Consider the following 21,306-nt stretch of genomic DNA (forward strand, 5'->3'; position numbering starts at 1 on the left):
CAACTGTATTTTCTACATAAAAGAAACACCTGACATTGTAAGGTGTCTCTGGGGCTGGGTTGAAAAGCAGTTATTATAACAAAGTCATCCATTCCCCTGGTGGGAATAAGAGAGGTGACAAGACCTGGCTAAAACTTGTTCTCAGGAAGATGCTGTTTTGAACACACCAAGTTTTGCTCAAATACCCGAAAAAAAGCATACATAGCAGTATTCAGAATTGGGAGAGATATACCTCAAGGCTGGTTCTTTTTGAAAAAAAAAAAAAAAACTTGAAAAGGAAAAAAATCTGGGTTTTGACTTAGTCTTTATTTTGAACTCTGATGGGAATAAAAGCAAACTGTAGAGCAAAAGGCAAGAACATGACAGGTTCCCTAGGGATTATTATTGTTATTATTATTATAGGAACACATGTATTTTTATTGGTGGGAGGAGAAGAACAGCCTAATTCCAGCCTCACTTTTGCTCTTTAAAAATCCACTCACCTGACTTTTATTTGCAGCCACTTTGGCAAACAGGGCTTGAGACACCTTGGCTCTTTTCATCTCCTGTTGGATCTCGTCATAAATGGCAGCTGTGATGTTGACGTTGGCGCCGTCCACCTTAATGGGGAGGTCTGTTGTCGGTGTAGAGGTTTTGGCCTACCAAGAGACCATGAAAATAATAATTTAAAAAGTGCTGCATTCAGCCCAGCCATCTGTGCAGAAATTATCAAAGGATTTCAGTCAGCTGATGCCAAACCGCATTAGCTACAGAGGGACACTTCCTGTCCATTATTCTAATCAGGTTAATTGTGATTGGAAATAATTGCAGTGCATTCCTATAGGACATGCAGAGTCCTGTCAACCCTGTTGTTCCCCTCACAGTAGCTGAGATGGTTCGCAGGTAGGATGGCTACTCCGGGTACTAAACTCAAGCCATCACCTAACTGCAACACAGGCATGCAGAACACACACACGGTTACTTTTTTCCTTCTGAAAACAGAACACCTTAGAGGAAGAGTCAATCTTCCAGGAAAAAAAAAAAATGAGTAAATGGGTAGAGGTCTCTAAATAATAAATTATTACTCAATTTAATGCACTCTCCTGAGTCTCTCTCATTCTTTATTAAAGCTTTACGTATGTCATTTGAGTATGTATGGCTTCCCACCATTATCATCATTATGCTACCCAGACAGTCACCTAATTTCACCTAGGAAATCAGTGGAAATGAAACAAAATTTCATTTCATAAAACTAGGCTTCAGAATGCCTTTGAAGTGCTGTTTTCATTTTCTTAAACTCATATTGTGGTTTTATGTATTCTGCTGTGCTCGTTTTAATTGAATGATTTCCCATCAGCTTCAGAGACAAATGAAGGACAATATAAAAGGTGTCTGTACTTCTTGGAGTTAGGATAACCCTAAAATGTTTGAACCTACTTGATCCAGAAAACTATGGTGTGTAAGGAGAGGGGGCTGGGTAGCCTTCTCAGAACTCAGGGCCACCAGACAAAGGAAAAAGTCTGCCCCCACCCTCAGATTCCTGCGCACTGCCAGCTGATTTGGTCTAAAGTGAGATTTTTTCTTTTTGTCTCCACCCACCCTACAGCCCTAAACCACTAATTTCCCTCTGTGGAAGTCCTGAGCTGTTCCCCGACTGGACTGCAGGGTATGCAGGGTTTAGAGAGACATGGCATACAGTGTGGACACCATGGGATCATTCTCAATGATGTCTTGAAGCCAGGGTCACATCCTAACTTTAAAAGAAAGCTTTGGTTCCAAAAGCACTCAGTGACTTCTGCCATTCTCCTGTGACCTTCCTGTTTCATATTGTTGTCTAATTATTGAAATGTAATAATAACTTATACACATACTTTTTATGTGCCAGGCATTCCAGAAAGTGTTTTACTCTTGTCATCACATTTTATTCTTTTTAAGAACACAATGAGTTAAACATTATTATTTTCACTTTAGAGATGAAGACAACTGAAAATAAAAGAAGATAATTTGCTGGAAGGATATGCAGCAGTAAGTGAAATAACCATGATCTGAACTCAAGTCTCTCAGGCTCCAAAGCACAAGCTCATGGACCACTGTGCTATTCTGCCTCCAAAACCTCCAGTTTATACTGGTGATGTTTTTACACTTTTCTTCTTGCCCTGGAGTTTGATGTCTTCCCATAACACTCTAATCCTCTTGCATCTTTTTCAAGGAGACTCCTTTTTCTTCTTAAAACTTCTAGTTAATCCAGAGTGCATGTTTTAGCATATCATTTCTGCCTTTCTCAGTGCATGTTTTTATTAGCCTCACTGACTTAACATCATGTTAACTAACTGATCAAATGTTTTCTGGAACACTGAGAGCTAAAGTAAAGCACAGAAATATATGCGTAGGGACTCAGACCTTGGAATCAGAATAATCAGAACTGAAATCCTAACTCTACCAATCATTTATATTACCTTACATGAGGTATTTAACCTACCTAAACCTCAGTTTCCTTATCTGTAAAATGGGAACAACAATGCAAAATGGTGAGGACCCAAATCCATGAAAAATATTCACAATACATGACAAAATAAGTGCTCAATAAATGATCATTCTTATCCTTCTTTGTTGCTTTGTTATCATTAAATGCATTGAAGAATACTGGCCAGTTGAAGGTTTATGAGAAGAGACTGTAGGGGTTGAATTTGAAATTTCTTCAAGTTGTTTTAAACCAGTAATAAAGTGCTATTGGAAAAGACCCTGATGCTGGGAAGGATTGGGGGCAGGAGGAGAAGAGGACGACAGAGGATGAGATGGTTGGATGGCATCACCAACTCGATGGACATGAGTTTGGGTAAACTCTGGGAGTTGGTGATGGACAGGGAGGCCTGGCGTGCTGTGATTCATTGGGTCGCAAAGAGCCAGACACGACTGAGCGACTGAACCGAACTGAACTGAACTGAAAGTGCCATTGGGTCTGGAAAATAATCTCCATGGACCTATGCAAGACCTTGTGTGTGTGCCCTGGAATGCTGGCTCCAGCTCAAAGGCTGAACCAGTGGCACCTCTCTGACATTTGTTTGCACAATGAAAGCCTTACAGTAATCTGTATCTACACCACTGAGACAGTTCTATAAAGAATTTTGATTAAGTAGGTAATCATGAAACGTTTTAAACTCTTTAATAATTCTCTCAATGCTTAACCAGCAGAAAAAGAAGAATGTTCTAGACAATGTAAAAATGTCAGTGCCATGACCATATCCTCAAATATATTTTGAGAAAAATATTTAACATTTATTTTCAAAAATCTCCAAACTGTGAAATTAAATGATCAATTTCCCTGTTAAACTTGTCTCTAAAGGACACCTTTATCTAGGAATTTTCTCGATGGGATTTTCTTCTGCTCAAAAACAAAATATTGGCCTTAACTATGTAGCCTTGTAAGTTGGTCTGGCTCTGAAAGCTACCAGGTCTTTGAAAAGATGCCTAAGATATAATCTTGTTAGAAAAATATTATGAAGGAGTGGAAAACAAAACACACAGACATGTGTGATTTTCTAACAAGAAGGAGTGACTTTCTGAGAAAAGTTGCCCAGTTAAACGGCCATGAAGCACGCCTGGATTCTTCTGTAATAGCTTAATGGGCTTCAAAAGTGGCAAAAATGTTGGTGAATTTAATAGAAGTAAATATTAGTGCAAATTAACAACTCGCCCAACTCAATAGCTCAACATGTATGCCTCAAAATTTAAAAAAATAAAAAGTAAAAAAAACTTGGCTACGCTGGTCCAAAGTAAGCAGTCAAGCGTCTTAGTTTTGGTTTAACAGTAACTAAAATTCATAATTCACTAAGGTCTAAGTATCACAATTTGGCAGTTCATGATAGAAAATGATCTTCAATTAAAAATCTATTGCAGAGTGTAAAAATATAAAGAGAGTTAAGATGTGTGAAAAAAAACGAATGTACTTGAAAAAGCTCAAATATTTCTATTAGAATAAAATTCGGCTTAATCAGTTCCTTACACCTTGCCAGAAAACAAACTCCTAAACCCAAAAACTACATGTATCTAACCCCCCCCCCAAAAAAATCACATTTTCAGCATACCCAATTTTCTGATTTGTACAAATGTACAACTGTTAAATATTTGGTTTGAAATCTATAACTCAAGAAGGAACTTGCAACCATGCCAGCAACAGTAAACAAGATGACTTTACTATAAATCCACCGATTAGTAAAAGTTTATGGGAAGCACTGTGTGTGTACGTGCTTAGTTGCTAAGTCGTGTCTGACTGTGACCCCAGGATTGTAGCCCACCAGGCTTCTCTGTCCATGGGCTTTCCCAAGCAAGAACACTGGAGTGGGTTGCCATTTCCTCTTCAAGGGGATCTATCCGACCGAGGGACTGAACACGAGTCTCTTGTGTCTCCTGCACTGGCAGGCAGATTCTTTGCCACTTATCTACCTGAGAAGCCCAAGGGAAGTGGCTGTGCTGTGCTTAGTATCTCAGTCATGTCCTACTCTTTGCCACCCCATGGACTGTAGCCCGTCAGGCTCCTCTGTCCATGGGGATTCTCCAGGCAAGAATACTGGAGTGGGTTGCCATGCCCTTCTCAGGGGATCTCCCCAACCCAGGGATCAAACCCAGGACTCCCACATTGTGGGTGGATTCTTTACCATCTGAGCCACCAGGGAAGCCCTAGAAGGGAAGTAGGGAGTGGGCTAAGAAGGAGTGTGCTCAGATCTGAATTGGAAATGACTCTTGGCTGACTTGAGAACTTGACACTTCAGTTAAAATCTTTAAAGCACACATTACTATTAATAGATGTATGCATTTGCAGAAGGACCTGAGAACAGAATGCTTTTAAAGTGTGGAGAAAGGAAGGATGGAAAGCTGAGCCAGGGTCCTGTGGGAATCATTACAGGAAAGAAAACATGAAGGTCTACCTTCCCACTATTTTCTACAGAATCACTGAATGAGCTCCCAGTCATTCTGATCTAGCCACAGCATATGCATGCTTCCATCACACACAGGTTCCTCACTGATTTCATCTCTTTCAGGTTGCATCAAGCAGAACTTGGACTACTCTAGCTGTCCTCAGCCCCCAACTACCCTATCTCCATCCAAATAAATACACAATTGGAGGAAAAGTAGTGTGGTTCCTATGCAAACTCAGCTTCAACACTAATCCCCTAGTCCCTTCTTTGATAACCAAACAGCTGTATGTAGACATCTAACGGTTATCCTTCCATCCACCCCCACCACATATGGAAGAATGGGACTTTTTTAAAGGGAGAGAAATGGCATGGATGATACAGTAAAGGATAACCACTAGTATAGGGTCAGAGGTTCACATCCTCTAACCCACATGTTCAGCGGATTAAGAAATCCTAGAATTACATCTCTTAGTTTTTGAGGGAAAACCGAGTATCAGTGAAGGCAAGATGTCTCCAAGGCAAAGAGTGAAAAGTCAGTGGAGCGAATATCTCACCTGAGGGGTTCGGGAAGAGCTAGGACTGCTGGAGGCTGACGAGACCATGCTCACATTGGGGTTCATGCTCCGCTCTCTCTCATCCTGGTATATACGGTCCCGCTCCACTTCAGGCAGATTGAGGAAATTCTGCATGGCTCTCAGGTTTACTAAAAGAGACTGAGATGCTGTCCGAGGGTCTTCTTCCTTCCGCAGAATCTCAGACAACAACCCCTGATTAAATGGGAAAAAAAAAGTAGGCCACGTTACATCTGCAGGTATGTGGTGTGGTTTCCGTCTGGCGCACCCCACCCCCACGCCCTTCCCCTCTGGTGTAACCAGCTGGCTGTGATGTCAAGAACCTCAGTCTAATTCCTGACAGTTCTCCAGCGAGAAGATTTGGAGGGAATGTGCTTGGCTCCTGGGGGCTCTGCGTTATTTTGGGCCATTCTATTCTGACACTTTATCATCACTGTAATAATCAGCAGTGTACAGAGATGCCAGCTAGCAAGGTAGGCGCTTGGGAAGAATTGTGAAACTGCAATTACCACCAGGTGCCTCCTACAAGTATTTCAGGAACTGTTAGAACTCTCTCTGCTTGAAACTGGGAACACTTGGCAGTCCTGCTCAGCTTTACAAATCTGCCAAGTTTGGTAAATTTAGTTCCGACATTTAAACAGCATGGGAGATTTACATCGACTTAAAAAAAAAAAAAGTTTGGCTGAATTTCTGTGTGACCGGCCACTGTTTTCAATATAGATGTTACTTGTGGGGAAAGAAAAAAAAAAAAGACACAAAGCAAATGGCTCTAACTTGTTTTAACCCTCTATCAGCTTCCCAATCCACATACTTAATAGCTTTCCTTGCATATGTACCAGAGGGCACCCAAACCTTTTTATGAGATGCCCTCACGGGGACACTCTAATTCCACCACTGAAGCGACAGAAGTGCAGCTGCAATCTGGTGAAGGGCCACAGCACACCTCGGAGAACACCATGACAGGCTCAGATACTTTCTGACTGTGAGACCCATCCAAATAGAATGCTTTACATAGGAAATTTGTGTGCTCTGCTCACAGAGAACTCACAAAGAGAAGAAAAATGCTGACAAGTCGAAAGAAAAGTAGTATGGACTCAAGAAAAAGGCTAGAGAACCGAGTTGGGACATCACAGTACTTGGGGCAAAAGCTGATCCCTTTCCATCCTGCATGTGCGTGTGTGCTCAGTTGCTCAGTTGTGTCTGTCTCTTTGCAAACCCATGGCCTGTAGCCCACCAGGATCCTCTGATCATGGGATTTCCCAGGCAAGAACACTGGAGTTGCCATTTCCTTCTCCAGGGAATCTTCCTGACCTAGGGATTGAATTTGGGTCTCCTGCATTGGCAGGTGGATTCTTCACCACTGAGTCACCTGGGAAGCCCCTCCATTCTGCATACTTGTTAGATTATCACATAAAGGCATTCCCAGCTAACATCCCCTCTCAGGGCAGTATGAGATCAGGCCCTAGGATGATACCTCAGAAAAAGCTAAGATGTTAACTTCTGAGTCTTACAAGAGATGGGGATAACCCCAAATTCTAAAAAGTAGATGCCAAAGATATTTCACTTAGGGGAATATTAATGCAAAGAAATACTATACCATAGATTTGTAATCTATGGCTAAATAGGCCATATTTGGCCAATAGGCCAAAAGGCATTGGATATAAAAGAAACACACTACTACCTCTAGTTGGTCAAAAATCCTCAGGATAAGGTAGGCAAATTTTTTTTAGAAAGTAATATAAGATAGTGAACCAAATGTCACAGGAATATGCATCACATAGTTATCAGCACTCCAGGAGGTAATCACCACTCAAAACACCATGTAAGACAATTTTACTATAAGAAACTTACAAAAGGTATGCCATCTGATAGCTCTGCCAATTTGGTTGTCATTACTTTGATTAGAAAAGTCTTTATAAATGGGACTATAATGTGCCATATAATGAAGCTAGAAAAAAATGTTAACAAGTGTGTGTCTGCATGCATACATGCCCAAGGAAAGGCCAAGGTAGAGCAGGTATATAAAACTACGCTACTGGTGAAATGATTCTAAGAAAATCCTGATTTCTTGTCATGTTTTCAGAAAGAAGGAACAAGTGAGACACCTGTCTTCCAGAAAATGTTATACAATCTAGGTATTAATTATCTTTCTGAAATTAAACGTCAATTCTGCCTTAAGTTATCCTACTTTCCACTTGGACTAAGCAACCTGAAATATTAATAATGATTTTGCTTCTAAGACAAAAATCTCCAAATTAATATATGCAGAAGCAAGAGGGATAAGAATTTTCAACACTAATTTTCTATATGCACAGTGGAATACTATTCAGTCAAGGAAAAGAATGGAATAATGCCATTTGCAGCAACATAGATGGACCTAGAGATTATCCTACTAAGTGAGGTAAGTCCAACAAAGAAAGACAAATGTCATATTATATCACTTATATGTAGAATTTAAAATATGATACAAATGAACTTATTTACAAAACAGAAACAGACTCACAGATATAGAAAACAGATTTATGGTTACCAAAGGGGAAAGGGCAAGGGAGGGCTAAATTAGGTGTTTGAGATTAGCAGATGCAAACTGCTATATATCAAATAGACAAACAACAAGGTCCTACTGTATAGCACAGTATCTTGTAATAAGCCACGATGAAAAAGAATATAAAACAGAAAATATGTAGGTATATATGAATCATTTTGCTGTATATCACAAACTAACACATTGTAAATCAATTATACTTTAATAAAATAAAAAATTAAAGTATAAAATACAACCAATACCAATTTCTAATACTAACAAGATACTAAGATTGGTATTTTCTGAGCTTTCTTTAATGATGAACTCTGCACCTGAAGGACAAGCTGGCACCTACTCCCCTTCTCTCTTTCTCTCTCTCTCATGGATACATGTATCTGTATGGCTGAGTCCCTTTGTTGTTCACCTGAAACTATCACAACATTGTTAATCAGCTATATACCAATGCAAAATAAAAAGTTTTTTTTAAAAGATAAATAATAGTATAAATAATGAGATGAAAAATTAAAACTCTTTATTCTCTGACCTCCCCTCCCCCAAAAAAATAAGTAACTTTAGCATTTTACTAAATGTCAGACTACCAAATTTGGAAAAGCTTGTAAACTTCTTCTGTGAAATTATTTTCACAAATTGTGGAGGACATTATGGCAAAGATCTTGTGTGTAAAATACTGAAACAACAAAAAAAATATTGTTCTCATGGACCAGGTTCAAAACTGTAAGTCTGTTTATTCCTAATCAATAAAAAACAAAATCACTCTGAAGGGCAGAGTTCTTTTATTTACTTTTTGTTCAGTGTGGTTCACCTTTTTTTCCCCACATGGAAATTGTGGAGTTCCTACCCCTGCATTTTTTACATGTTGGACAACCATACAGGGAAATGAATTCATCTCTAAGAAAAATCAAGACAAAGCATCCTTGTAAATGACTGCTCATCAGGATCATTTCCGAAGTGAATGAGACACAATATTTGTATTTTCAGGGGTTGGTGGATATACTGTTGCCTCTGTCTCATTCGCTTAATTGAAGATAAAGTCTCAAACCAACAAGGTGGCCAGTGCCGCCTCCATGAATTGCCCCAGAGAATGAGAACACTGTTCTAAATTATTTACTTCAAGTCTCATCTGTGTAGCCCTGGTCCCAAAGCAGATTCCTTTTACCTCAGACATTTTCAATAACAAGTGGCTAACTGGTGGGCACAAGAAGAGTTTTAGTTGTTTTGTTGAACCTTCTTCGTTTCGGTTATGTGCTTTTAACTATTTCAACAGGGATTTTTAAAAATATTGCCAAAAGTCTGCAGGCATATGAATGTAAAGCATGTTTTATTTAGTTAGTTTAAAACCATCATGGGGAAAAAAAATCAGAAGAAAATGTATGGCATGACTTAAATATATCACAAATCACCCCATCTAATTATCAAGATAAGTAAATGTTTATCATATTGAAACTGTCTTGAATAGAACATAAATTAATAATTTATCCTACATAAATATTTCTAAAGCCCTTGCCACTCAGTTGCCTGGCATTTTAATTATCAACTGGCCAGGGAGAAGGTGTCACTTGGACATTTCCATTATGCAGCCTGAGCTATAGAGAACATGGCGTGGCACCTGGGCACTGAAAATAAAAATATACTTTTATGAATAGAAAGATCATGCATATTGAGAATGTGAAAACTGAGGGAAATTAATAAATCAACCAGGATATTGCTTATTAAAATTTCATATCAGTAATCTTATTAAAACATATTGCAAGTATTGAGTAAAGTGGTCGTTAAGTATTTTCCTCATCATAGGCAACAGAGCCTTCTCAAGGGAGAGATTATAAACAATCCTCTCCGTGGTGTTAGCTGAGGTTGTGTAAGACCAAGAAACGTGTTGACTGAAAAGGAGTAGAACAAGCCTCTGCACAGGGGAGAAAGGCACCGTCTACCAGAGCTCTTGGGTTACAGGTCACTGACAAAAGAAGGGAGTGCCTCTCACTGGCCTTCTCCCTCATCCTTTAATGGAGAGTTTTGTGGGCTCCATAGTACTTCCAGCACCAGCAAACAATACATGAGGTTGGCAGAAAATTCAATAAAAGCAAAATAATACAAAGCACAAATAAGAGATAATATAATGCCATCTAGCTTCATTGCTAATACAGGTTATCTCTAAAGACAAAACAAAGAGTTGGGGCTAGGAATTCCTTGGTCATCCAGTGGTTAGGATTCTGTGCTGTCACTGTGGTGAGCACAGGATTGAGCCCTGGTTAGGGAACTAAAATCCTGCAAGCCATGCAATGTGACCAAAAAAAAAAAAAAAAAAAAAAGAACTGGGGCTAATTTTTTAAACAGAAAAATCGATATGCTTATGATTTCTAGTATTTTAATAATACTTATTTGTGACAAATTAAATGACCTTGGAGTTTCTGAATCTGCCATTTCTATTGAAGCATCTTCTTATTTACATATTATGACTTTCATATTTCTTCAACAATTTATATAGTTGGCTCCAAATTGCTACTGTGCAAAATACATGCTCAGAAATATTTGGGAAACATTACTATGACTGGCTCTGTAAAATTTACTTCCAAGGTTCTGCACTAGCCCTTGAAACTTCATCTGGGACAGGTGAGAAACCACCTTTGATGGGCCTTTAATCCTTTAATCCTTTAAGAGCAAGAAGAGAACCCAAGCCTGGGCCAGATTTTAGGAAATCTGAGCCTGAGCCCATCAGACCTCCCAGCCACTCCAGGAGAGGACACCAAAGGTCATCACTGACTAGATTTTAAGAGATACCTCTTTTTCATACCTCTCAGACATTATTAATTCTCAACAATTAGGCTATATCTCCCATTGATTACCTAGAGAACCCTCAAATTCAATAAACATATTGCCAAGGAATGACAGATCAGTCTATTAATTCATTTCTCATTTACAACTTGGTACAAAGCTCATAAGGGAATGGGAGGATTCCCAAGACATAGATTCTGCTGCCAAGGAGTTTACTATATGGTGGTTTATAGAGCACAATGTAAAAGATGATGAGTGTCATAAATTTCAGATAGAACTAGTACCATTTCAGTTCAAAAGAGGGTGAACGTATTGCCAACTGCAGGACTCAGGGAAAACGTTTTGGAAGAAGCAGTACTTAACTTGGCTGGGATTTGAAATGTACATAATATTAACAGGCAGCAATAGAGATAGTGGTGAGGCTAGGCAAAGAGGGAGACTAAGTGAGGGATTGGACAGTATTAGCACATTTGAACAAAAGAAAGAGCATGACTAATCCAGAATGTCAAAAGAAGTTTCTGTTTCCTTAAAAGCTTAAAAAACACAGTACAAAAATGGGTAAAGCAGTAGAAGACTTTCTGAAGTAAAAATAATACAGTCCACATTAAAAGAATTCTGAACTATTGGAGTATACACAAACTAACCAGCAAACATTACCCCCCAAATGAAGTGATATTAGATAATCTGTTCAGCCTTTTTGTCACCTGCAACAAATTAGGCTTTCAATATGCAAAACATCTTCCTTCCAGAAAAACAAATGATCATGATTCCATTTAATTGTAATTTAATGAGGCATAATTTATTTTTTAAAGTGATATACACCAGGTGTGTGCTGAAAAAACTGGCCCAGCCAAACCCTAGTGCTTCTCTTTGGAAAAAGCCTCAAACTAGCCAGAGACTATTTTCATTTCTGTAAGCTACATTTCTGTTCACATATTTGTTATAACATAAACTTTTGAAGTAATTCAACCCCCAGAATACTCATATATCATGTAACACAGATATCATATCATATGCACAGTATATTATAGTTTGAAAATGTTAGGTTTCAACCTAAACAAATGATCCCATAACCAATGAACAAGGTTAAAAGGCACACCCCCCGCCCCATATTACAGATTAAAGTTGGAGAAAGTCAGAGGTGGAAGAGGTCTTGGGACCCATAGGGGCTAAACACATATCCTGCCACCCAGCATGACCTGTCTATCACACAGTTCCCTCAGAAGGTACTCTTCACATTTAACCACCCCTTTTGCATGCTTATCAGTTAGTCTTAACTAATACAATTCTGAAATGTCTGATTTCAGCTGACATGAGCCAAGAACTAGTATACTCTTTTGAAAACCAGGTGATACCAAATTCTTAGCCTAATCATACAAAATGAATGCTTCAAATTCAGTGGTTAATATACAGTTAGTTGAAGCTGTGAACTCAGTTACTTGGCTGAACAGAGTATTGACATCCTATCCACTAAAAGCTGACCTAACAGAATTGGTTCTTTCCTAATCTCCAGTCTTATTTCCTTCCAGACACTCCTGAGAGGCATTCTCCCCTTGGCTCACAAATATAAACAGGTTTCCCTGGCTCCCATATTCATAATCTACAACCCCACTACAAAGCTGATTGCGGAAATTCATTTGCGTTATGCTAAAAACTACTCACCTCCCCCATCACCCCCTAGAGCACTGCTTAGACATGAAGGCAGAGTATTTAGTGTGATTTGAATAAAAGGTATACAGGGCACAACAATGACAATTTGATTTTTATTATTAAAAATGATGTGTTAAATCCTCAAAGAAAATGTCGTTATTGCATTAGTTTAATAAAAACCTCTCTTTTATTATAATATTTCTTTATTAGCAAAGACAGCCTATGCATATAGCACTTTTATATGATGGGGGTGGATAGAATTGAGCATTTAAAGGGAATCAATGTACTCTGCAAATATAAATGCATATACAAAAGTAACATTTGCAGACAAATGTTCATGCTGTAGAGATGTATTCTGCAATGCACTAAAAGACTGTGCATATATCTGTATATGTATATATGCTGCAGTTGGCAATACTTTCTCCCTCCTCTGAAGGGAGATGGCACCAGTTCTATCTTATATTTACGACACTTATCATCTTCTACATTGTGTAACTATAAAACCTCTTTCTCCTATCATATAGTCAATTCCTTGGGAGTAAAATCTATATATTTTGTGCTTAGTGGTTAGTTGGGGATATACAAAAACATAGGGCTCTAAGAGAGCACCATATTTTTTTCAGTTTTCTGGAAGTGGGAGTCCCATATTTGCTAAACAGTCAGCAGCTAGCCTAATAGTGAAGTTGCTCAGTCATGTTCAACTCTTTGAGATCCTATGGACTGTAGCCTACCAGGCTCCTCCATCCATGGAATTTTCCAGGCAAGAATACTGGAGTGGGTTGCCATTTCCTTCTCCAGGGGATCTTCCCATCCCAGGGATCGAACCCAGGTCTCCTGCATTGCAGGCAGATGCTTTACCATCTGAGCCACCAGGGAAGCCCCAGCTAGCCTGATGGACCATCTTAAAAGCCTAACTCACAACAGTCACTCAACATCTTCTCTTTCAACCTATTGAAAACAAATAAGATAATAAATACTGAAATTTAGGGCCTTACAAACCCCACGTTAGAACAAATATTCCATGTACCCCAAATCTACAATTTATTAAATGAAACAGTCCCCTCACAGACAGCTTTCTTTCTTGCATATGCATTAAAACTTCACTTGTGCCACCTGCCACATCAGAATATAGTAAGCAGGCAACACAACATTGCCTGCAACAGAACATTCTTGAAACCAAAGGTCTGTGTTTTCTTAACTGTAACCCCCTTGTTCAAACCACACTTGAGCATGTACCATGGAGGAACTTAGCCAGAACCAGATTCCTGACAACTTGACTACTTTCTACCTACCTCATCTATGCAGTGATAGAAGCAACTAAATAAATGGTCCCATCATATTTCCTTCCTCATCCCTTCCACCTTTGTCTCTAGGAAGTCTTAGGAACTGAAATGGGGGCTGTGCACAATCTAAGTAAAAATTTTCTAAACACATTAGCACCAAAAAGCAAAGCAAATACAGAACTGAACAGGTTCCTTTTGGAAACATTTGCCAGTGGTGTTCTCAGCTCTGGGCACATGCATGGTTTCTACTAACACCTCAAGTACCTGGCACCATGACTACTGCATTCACAAAGTGCTGGGCCCTTGTTATTCCTAGTTTCCATGAGTATTCTGTGAAACAACTGTTGGCAAACTTCCCAAAAAATTTACTAGCTTTGGCTACTTTGTCAAAACATTGGCAAAAATAGTACTTTCAAAAACAAAAACATACATTTATTGCATATTTATATCTCAAATGTATCAAATGCATTCAGATATAAGTAGAAAAGCAGTCTATAAACATATGAGTTGACTCCATCCTGAAATAATTATAAAACATTATTTTTTTTCCTTGCTGAATATTTTCTGCCTTAGCTTTGATCACCTACAGGGTTAAAAACATCTGTTCTCATACAGTACATGGAACATATCACAGGATGTATTATACCACAGTGGGATTACCAATTTTAAAAGTCTGCTTATTCCTGTATCTCCTTGAGGGAGGGTTTGTGTCTTTCATCATCTGGTCAATGGTAACAGAAATGATTGAGAATAAAGTGATTATGAGGATGAGTTCTGAAGTTAAAATTTCTGAGTTCAAAATTGGGTTTCAAGTGGACAAAGATTAATTAATCTCCCTATGGCACAGTTTCCTCACCAGCAAAATTGAGATAATAATTGCACTTCCCTCATAGGGTTCTCTAGAGAGCTTATAACTGTACTGAATACATGTTAAATGTTCAATAAATGTTAGCCCTCATTATAACCCTAGCGTAGTGTCTGAATGCTTAATAAATCCTTGTTAAATGAATGGTTAAATACAGAACTAATATCAAAGTACATTTCTTTTTTTTCAAAGTACATTTCTTATTTTCAACTTGCAACTTCACATATTCAAGGCCCTCCACTTATAGATGTCTTCCTATAAAGACAGAAAATATAAAAATATTAATTAAAATAAATAAAGAAATTTTAGGAAGTAGAATAATTAAAATTATTTGGAATAGAGGAGAGTGTGGAGAAAAAGTTGATAAATTATATAAAGGGAAATGACCATATGGACGTTTCAGAATAGCACTGAACTAATATTTATTCATATTTCAAAACAGTAAAACCACTTTCTTTCCCCAAGTAACTTTTAAAATCAGCTTTAATCTGCTGATTAAACCCATTTAAACCCATTGTTGAAACATGGGTCATAATTATTAGTGGCTGATAAAATTAATTTAGCACATTATAGGTAGTTTATTTATAACAAAATGTAGTTAAATAGACTAGAAATTACCACAGTGCTTCATACTCTATTGTTTCATGAAGGTTTTTTTCTTTTTCTTTCATGAAGAAATATACAGATATAGTTGGAAATAAGGTGGAACTTAAAACAGACACACATACATGTGTGCACAAATGTCTAAGTGTGTGTGACTTAGACATACTAGCTTATAATGTAAAAATTATTTCTTACTGAGTGTGGTGATCAGAGAAGTTTGCAAGTAAATACTGCTGTCTACAGGAATAATTTTAGGCACAAAACTTGCAGATAGAATTTAAACAACCTTGTCAATTTCCAATTGACTTCAAATTGATTTAGTTGTATTTTTCTCACAGAATTTTTGGCCTTCAAACTGAATTTACTTTATTTGAACAAACATGCACTTAACCTCAGGCCAAATGGTCATCATTTCCATCAATGGCCATGAAGGAACACCTCATATATTTTTTTAATTACTTTGAATAAGCAAAGGTGAAAAGCATATAAATAATGGAACCTAAAGCTAGTGTTGCCTTGTATTTCTTCTATAAAAATCCTACTTTAAACACCATCCAGGATTTGGAGAAACTAGTTAACTAATAAAACTGGACTTTCCCTCTAAAAGTGCCAGTCTCTACTGAGACACACTCACTAGAAGTGAAATATCTCATTTCAGGTTAGAGACTCCACATCTGTGCAAAATGAGTCAACCCCTCCTTGTTAGAGAATAGTGACATTATAAAACTATCATCAAAACCAGGTTTTTTTTTTTCTTTTAGTAAAAATAAAAAGCCCTGAATTTTATTTATTTAGGCCACACCCATAGCTTATGGGATCTTAGTTCCCCAACCAGGGATTGAACCCTTGCCCTTGGCAATGAGCGTGCAGTCCTAACCACTGGACTGTCAAGGAGTTCCCCTTGAATTCTCTGTAACTCAGATGGTAAAGAGTCCGCCTGCAGTGCGGGAGATCTGGGTTCAATCCCTGGGTTTGGAAGATCCCCTGGAGAAGGGAACAACTACCTACTCCAGTATTCTGGCCTGCAGAATTCCATGGACTGTATAGTCCATGGGGTCCCAGAGAGTCAGACACAACTGAGCGATGTTCACTTTCTTTCACTTTGTAACAGTTCAGTAACTACTTTTTAAGGATTTTTCACACTGATCAGGGATGAAAGTAATAGAACACTGTACTATTATATCTGTATCCTCTGATTCTTTGGTATAAGTTTTGTGAAGGAGGGGGATAAAAGGAGCCTTTATATTTTCTTTTACATGAAATGTTCTGTTTCAATTAGATTTAAGAGTGGGAATATGCTGGTATACTGAGTCAAACTTCTCTTTACCCAGAGCACAAACAAAGCCAGCTTCTCCCCTATGCTTTTTGCCCAAAATTGCCTAAAAGGTGCTAATTAACGATAGTCTTTATATGTAAGGAGGGACTAAATTGAGACCACTATTTTGAGAGCCACCGTTAAGTCATTGAATAACTTTGAGACACTGCTGTCTTGGGAGATATTAATATTATTATAATCTTTAAATCTATGAATTCAAGCCAGTGATTCTGAAATGAAAGAGTACCTATTTTATGAAGCTTGCAGGACCCTCTTTCCCTACTTTATTAATTTAATGTTGAAATCAAAAGAGGGCATATTATTTGCTTCAAAACTCAATAACATGTTCATGCCTGATCTGTGGCATTTCATATTTACAGCCCATCTTTCGGTGGCTGGACTTCCTTTTTCTCACAGGTTCCCTAGTCATTTTATAACCAGCTCACTGGACCATGGAGCCAAGACCTCTGGATTTACACTGTATTCTATTGCTGTATTGCTGAGTGCCTATATCTTACTGAATGCTGAAAAAGAGTTCTAAATATCTTGGAGGTCAAGTCTTCTATACATACAAATGGTATGTGTAACTAAATCATGCCTACCTTGGGCTAACAATAAGTATAAACCACACAAGAAGTTATAGAAATTTCTCCCCACCCTCAGAAAAAAACTAACAGGTAACATACTAAACCTCAGACTTCCAAATATTTTGGTTGTTAGAATTTTCATTTTGTTGCTACACATCTCTTCCTAATTGTGCCACTTCAATTTTTAACCTTAATAATGTGGGTGGGAATATACTATAAACACAGTGCCAATAAAAGCATAAAAGCAAAGTCCATGTCATTTCACACAAAGACATTTACATTTCTAGCTGTTGACCTTACTGCCAATTTTTCTGATACATCACTCAATTTAATTTTCCAATCTGTTGAAAACATTCTCTGGTTGCTGAGTGACTTCATAAATTGTATTTATGACCCTGAACTTAAGTTTCTTCAAATGATATGGCTTCAATAAATAAACAACAGATATTTTCTTTGCAAAGTCTCATAAAAAAATAAAAGTACGCAAATTAAGGATCGATCAACCAAATGAGTTCACAAAGGATTTTAAAAATTCTCTTCTATATCAAATAAAAGCTTTCTCAAAAAAGACCTGTGATATAATGTTGCAAATTGTGTAACTCTGTGACTTTTTCACAAACTAAAGATACCAAATTAGAAGTGTTTCTTTTATAGAAGATTAACATATTTTGCAAAATACATATAGACTTCTAATGAAAACATGTTTCTAAGAACTGACTCAGAAGAGCTACCTAGACACAAAATGAGTCTGAACTTTTCCAGTTATGGCATATAATCTGCTAGAGAAAAAAGAAAAATAACCACACTTCATCAAAAGTGAGTGTGGCAAAATTCTTGTTCAAACAATACAAACTTTTTATTGCCAATTCCATGTGTATGGCTGTTTCCTGAACCCCACCTTCAAGGTAAGGGGATAGAGGTGCAGAGAGGGACAGAGAATAACCCTTCATTTCCCTTTGCTGGCATTCTAATTCTCCCATTCACATGCGGCAGGGCATTTGTTCCAATGGATTTAGCCTAGTTTGGATCAAAGCTTCCTCTCTACTTCATTTAACAGATTTGCTCAAATGGAAGGTCTCAAAGGAGAGACAATGCTAGTAAATGGGGGATTTCTGAACACATGAATATGTAGGTCATTGGATTTTAAATAAATTAGAGAATAGTTTATCTATTAAGGAAGATTCATTGTGCATATTTCATGAAACCATTCTTATTATAGGTCAGTGGACATCCCACAACCATTCCTGGGTAATATTAAGTCTTGTAAAATAGTCACAAACCTTTTCATATCTTCAAAATCTCTTACTGATTTTCTTAAGTCCATAAAGTGACAAGGGACAAAAAAATGCTATAGGTTAGTATTCGTAACCAAACTGTCAAAATGCAAAGAGGTAAACACAGTAAATAGCCAGGCAACTTATTTCATGTCCATAGGGTTGCTAAGTGTGCCAACGCTAAAATAAATTTGGGATAGAAGCAAGGGAAAATGAGTATGCAAAAAGTAAAAATAAAACCCTACAGAGGTCCTCTTATGTCTCAAAACTGTCAGTCTAACAGACCCATTTCCATCATTGACAGAGCACTGGAGATAGGGCAGGACAGAGAAGCAAAGCTACTCTGAAACTCACGTAAATCACATAATGCATCTTTGAGACTCAGTAAGGATGGTTTTTATGTCAAGGCTGAAAGATCTCATAGGGCCTCATATCCAATGTCTGTTTCTGTCTCATTCCTTCTCTTTCTCTCCCCTCCCTCTAATCAATCCCCCCACATTCAACATCCATACTTAAATCTGGCTAATAGCCATACCAGCCCATTGAATTCAGGGGACTCAGTTAAAAATCACAGTAGTTATAATATTTTCAAAAGAAAGTAGTACAGTAAAAAAAATCTATACAGTTCTATACTATTGCCCTAATAACATCTTGCTCATGATTTATAAACAACACTGATAATATTTTTAAAACAAAGTGGTACCATAAAAACCTCTACACTATTTCCATAATAACGTCTTGCCTTAGATTTCTGAAGGTAGTAGGTATAAACATGAAGATATGTTTTACTCAAACTACTATCCTATGGCATAACCAAATGTCAATTAGACTAGCAATGACCTTGATCTGTAATCTGAGATAAAAAGCACGTCCTGAGATAAAGATTCCTACACAAGTGATTTATTTAGGAAGTGCTTCCGAGGAAAACTTGTGAGGGGGTGGGAGAAGCAGGACAGAGAAGGGAAGAAATGCAAGCAAAGCCTCAGCCCAGTCTGCAGAGACCTCTGGAGTGAAAGTCACAGGTCAGCACTGTCCCTGCGACAGGAGGCAAGGAGCTGGGCTTTCATCCTCCTGCGCCTATCAGACACCTATTAAGTGCTTCCAGCTCTCTGTCAGTGCAAGCAAAGGAAAATCCAGTAGTCTGAGGAAAGTCCTTTGAATGAAGAGCCAACCAGCAGACACCATGATTTAGAAGTAAATCATGAGGCCGGAGGGTGGGAGGCGGTGCTGGAGGAGTGAAGGATGGAAACCAGAGCAGGCTTGTTATCTGCCTCAGCCTCCTCTGGTGTATCATAGCACTTTGTGACCATAGGTAACAGAAATGCTCAGTAATGTGTCATAGGATTGCCAGAATATTAATGACCAGGTCAGAAAATATCACTTTTCTCCTACTATTCTCATAGGGTCTCATTTGTCATAAAAGTCTCCAGAAGTAGGGCTAACTTTTTCTTTCAGAAGACTAGCAAAAAATAAAGTGATATGCTCAGAGTATATTTTATATAAGGTCAGAATGTCAAAAATAGGCTTCTACCATGCAGATGGAGCTTCTCTGGTGGCTCAGTAGTAAAGAATCTGCCTGTAATGCAGGAGATGTGGGTTTGATCCCTGGATGGGGAAGATCCCCTGAAAGAGGAAATGGTAACCCACTTCAGTATTATTGCCTGGGAAACCTCATGGACAGAGAAGCCTGGTGGGCTATAGTCCAAGGGGTAGCAAAGAGTCAGACACAACTCAGCAGCTGAACAACAACAACAAATCATGCTTACGGCACAGACACGATGCAACACACTGCCACTCCCTGTATCTGGAATTATATTAGTCTCATGCTCACGCTGAAGATTCAATATCCTGGTACTGCATGATCTCAAATGTGCTGTTTCCCTTGCCCAGAACATGCGACTTAATTTATATTCTTAGTTTAGACAGTATTAACAAACTAACAGAGAAGTGTAAGAAATAATAATAAATAAAATCAGAATGGTAAAAGGTTGTTGATCTCTGACTCTGACAGAAGTCAGGACCTTGTCAAGAAGTATGGGTAGGAGATCATTTTATCAAACAAATGTATTTTCTGTTTTTAAAAGACACGCTGATAAGAATTAAAATGTATTAAAAAGCAAGTTCTTGGAAATACAGTTCCTTTCCCCTTAATTTTGTTATTTTACATCAACAAATGATATAGCGGCAATGGATCAGACATACAAAATAATTAAGTTTTTCCTTGAAGAACTGCTTTTTCAAATGCTATTTATTATGAATTTCAGTTTTTCATCTGGAAGTCTTAAACATGAAAAACTAAGCTTTTTTTTTTTTAACAATTCTAACTTCATTTGTGAATATTGTGCATGTGATTTTTGTTCTACGTGTACACATACACACATACAAAACAGAGAAATTAATCACTAGATTTATTCTTGGTCCAATCATCAACAACAAATCCAGGAACACAAACTATAGTGTGACAAATCAAAATGCTTTTTACTGAATTTGATAATAAGTGAATAACAGATATCATGAACTATTTATGAAAAATAGTCAGTAAACTGAGAAGATGCTCCAGGGATCAGACCCACGTCTCCTGCATCTGCTGCACTGCAAGTGGATTTTTTACCCACTGAGCCACTGAAGAAGCCCAAGCATACACTACATATCAGCAAAGCAACTGAGTACAAGACTAGAACTCGTCTTAGGTGTCCATCAAAAATAAATGGTTCTGATTCTGTTTGCTTTGAGGGAAAAAAAAGCTGAGATTCGTTACTGTCCACAGATTAACAACTCATTTATGTTATTATCTACAAAGTTAATTTTTATTTGTTAACAAGTTATTTTATCACTAACATATTTCTGATTCCACTCAAGAGAGCCTATCATTTGGAAAATCCATGGTTGGTTTCATGGGGCACAGTAGACCATATCTTCCATTTAACAATGTTGCTGGTGAAATCCAG

General features: G+C 37.9%; 1 protein-coding gene across 1 annotated transcript in view; it reads right to left on the reverse strand.

Annotated features, from left to right (window-relative positions):
- The window catches only part of SATB2 (SATB homeobox 2), a 199,157-nt gene that overhangs the window by 50,132 nt on the left and 127,719 nt on the right, over positions 1 to 21,306 (reverse strand). Inside the window, exons 8-9 of the mRNA XM_081577716.1 lie at positions 5,450 to 5,662; positions 483 to 638 (exon numbers count right to left, since the gene is read on the reverse strand). Coding sequence (XP_081433842.1) covers positions 483 to 638; positions 5,450 to 5,662 — 369 coding nt within the window. The remainder of the gene's footprint in view (positions 1 to 482; positions 639 to 5,449; positions 5,663 to 21,306) is intronic.

The sequence above is a fragment of the Giraffa tippelskirchi genome, chromosome 3 (assembly GCF_054371585.1).
Source record: "Giraffa tippelskirchi isolate mGirTip1 chromosome 3, T2T-mGirTip1v1.2.pri, whole genome shotgun sequence".
Lineage (NCBI taxonomy): Eukaryota > Metazoa > Chordata > Mammalia > Artiodactyla > Giraffidae > Giraffa > Giraffa tippelskirchi.